A 2,562-nucleotide genomic window follows, 5' to 3' on the forward strand; every position below is an offset into this window, starting at 1 on the left:
GGCGCTTCTCTTTCCCAGCGCCCGAGGCGGCCCGCGGCGAGCGAACAGGGAAGCGGGCGGCCGCACTTCCGGGACGGGGGCTTCTGCCCGGCGCTGACCCGCCCGGAGGCGGCCCTTCCCTGCCCGGGTGTGGCGGGGCAGCTCTGGAGCCGCCGACTGTCGGTGCGCGGCTACCCAGGCCTGGACACCTGGCGTGACCGGACGTGGGCTGTTCCTACCGTGGACAGCAGAGATGTGGACAGACTCACCGATGGAGAGCAGGATGATAGCTAGTTGGAGGGGGTGGCGAGTGGGGGCAGGTTACCCATCTTTGAATTAGGAGTGAAAAGGTGGCCTACGGCTCTTCCTAAGGGAGAGTGAGCAACACACCTACACGCATCGTCTTGTGCTCCATAACAGGATGCGTGGCAGGTTCCTGAGGCGCCTGGTGGCTGAGGAGAGCTGGCACTCCACCCCCGTGGGGCTCCTCCTTCTTCCCGTGCTCCTGGGGTCCCGCCTTGTGCTGCTGGCTGCCAGTGGGACCGGGGTCTATGGCGATGAGCAGAGCGAATTCGTGTGTCACACCCAGCAGCCAGGCTGCAAGGCTGCCTGCTACGATGCCTTCCACCCCCTCTCCCCACTGCGCTTCTGGGCCTTCCAGGTCATCTTGGTGGCTGTGCCCAGTGCCCTCTACATGGGTTTCACCGTATATCATGGCATCTGGCATTGGGAAGACTCGGGAAAGGTGAAGAAGGAAGAGGAGACCCTGACCCAACAAGGACAGGGCAGCACAGATGCCTCAGGGGCTGAAAGGCCCAGGCTGCTCTGGGCCTATGTGGCACAGCTGGGGGTGCGACTGGTCCTTGAGGGGGCAGCCTTGGGGGGGCAGTACCATCTGTATGGGTTCAAGATGCCCAGCTCCTTCGCATGTCGTCGAGAGCCTTGCCTTGGCAGTATAACCTGTAATCTGTCCCGCCCCACTGAGAAGACCATTTTCCTAAAGACCATGTTTGGGGTCAGTGGGCTCTGTCTCTTCTTTACTCTTTTGGAGCTTGTGCTTTTGGGCCTGGGGAGATGGTGGCAGACCTGGAAGCAAAAATCTTCCTCTTCTGACTGCTTCCCAACTTCAGAGAGCACCAGGAAACACAAGGAACCAAACGATAACTTCCCAGTGGTGGAATCAAAAGACCAGTTCCGAACAGCAGGTGAGAAGGGCACTGATGTCCTTTTTTCTTCTTTGACTCAAATTATAAGAGAAAATTTATTTAGTAAGTCACAGAGGTAGAAGAAATGAGCTCAGGGAACAAACTACAGAAGCAAAAGAAAGGCCCTTGCAGTTTAAGAGAGGAAGGTCAAGGTAACACATCTGGAGGGAGAGACTGGGGAGGGGTGGGTCACTGCTCCCGGAACGTTGGGTCCCTCTAGGACTTTTCATGGTGGAAGTCTTAGAGGAGGTCCCAGGGGCTGAACAGAAGATTCATCAGCTTTCCAGGTGTGTCCTTTCAGGGTCGTGGTCTACACTGATTGTAGCACCAGGGCAGGGGGTCATCAGTCAATGCAGCTGGTCCTGAGGTCAGCAGTAGTATGGCTTCTCTGGTTTTGCTGCTTTTCTGGGCCTGGGGCTGAAATACAACTGAGGCTTAGATGTTATCTCTAGGGAGGAAAGTTTGTGGGTCTAAACTGCATAACCAGCAATGTCCTTGGGGAGGAAAGTCACCCTGCTGGGCAAGATCTTTGTTTTCCCAGTTTTGCCCGTTGCTAGGCACCTGGGGCTTTCTGCCCTGGTGACCCTCTGTACCTGACCCACCGTCTTTCCTCTGTTCATGTCTGTCTAATTGCTTACCACAGTTACAGTTCCAATGCAGAGCAATACAAATATGTAAATTATTGCAGTCTTAAAAGTAACAGCCAAATAATGTCTAAGTAAAATTTTTTGAAACCAACTTGGTTTTGACCATTGCAGTGGAGTTTTCTCTTTCCAAATGTCTTAGCTGTCATCAGGGTTGAGAGGTGAGGTTAAGAGTTGCAAGCTACTCTGGTGATTTAAGTGCTGGAGTCCTAGGCAAGCTGCACCTAGGAGGGCATTGTGGGCCCTCCAGGAGGACTAGAGGTATCTATGTAGCTGGGCCTGGAGTGGAGCTAGCTGGGCCCATTAGGCTTAGTGTCCCTGAAGCCACTCTTTTTCAGCTTCATTCTCCAGGGAAAGGAACCTTTTCTCAGCCTCCACCTATCCTGCTCCCCCACAAAACCCACCGACTCTCTGAAGCTCAGGAAACCTGAGAGCCAACTTTCCATGATGCAAGCACGAGAGGAAGCGTTAAGCCCCATCTCCTGCCACCCTGATTTCCCTCTTTCTTACCAAGCATAGGAAACTCTAGGTAGAGGAAGTCCATTCTCAGGACATGGGGCACATTCACTCAATGCCGATAGAGGTTCTAGTAGTTAACTTGTTAGGGGAAGGAATCTAGGGTTAGATGGGCTTCTCCAGACTTGACTTTCCATCAGTGTTTTAGGTAGTTCAATTCCCAGAAGGTCTGCAGGCTGTAAGATGCTCTGAGCCAACTCTGGGAGATCTGCTGTGAG

The 2,562-nt window shown here is 53.9% G+C and overlaps 1 protein-coding gene across 1 annotated transcript; it reads left to right on the forward strand.

Moving 5' to 3' along the window:
* The first annotated feature begins 175 nt into the window (after positions 1-175).
* LOC114492395 (gap junction gamma-3 protein-like) lies at positions 176-2,188 on the forward strand. The gene has a single exon (XM_028506658.2). The coding sequence runs from the start codon at positions 401-403 to the stop codon at positions 1,262-1,264; it is 864 nt and encodes a 287-aa protein (XP_028362459.2). The 5' UTR covers positions 176-400; the 3' UTR covers positions 1,265-2,188.
* Positions 2,189-2,562: the final 374 nt, after the last annotated feature.

Source organism: Phyllostomus discolor, chromosome 3, assembly GCF_004126475.2.
Source record: "Phyllostomus discolor isolate MPI-MPIP mPhyDis1 chromosome 3, mPhyDis1.pri.v3, whole genome shotgun sequence".
Classification (NCBI taxonomy): domain Eukaryota; kingdom Metazoa; phylum Chordata; class Mammalia; order Chiroptera; family Phyllostomidae; genus Phyllostomus; species Phyllostomus discolor.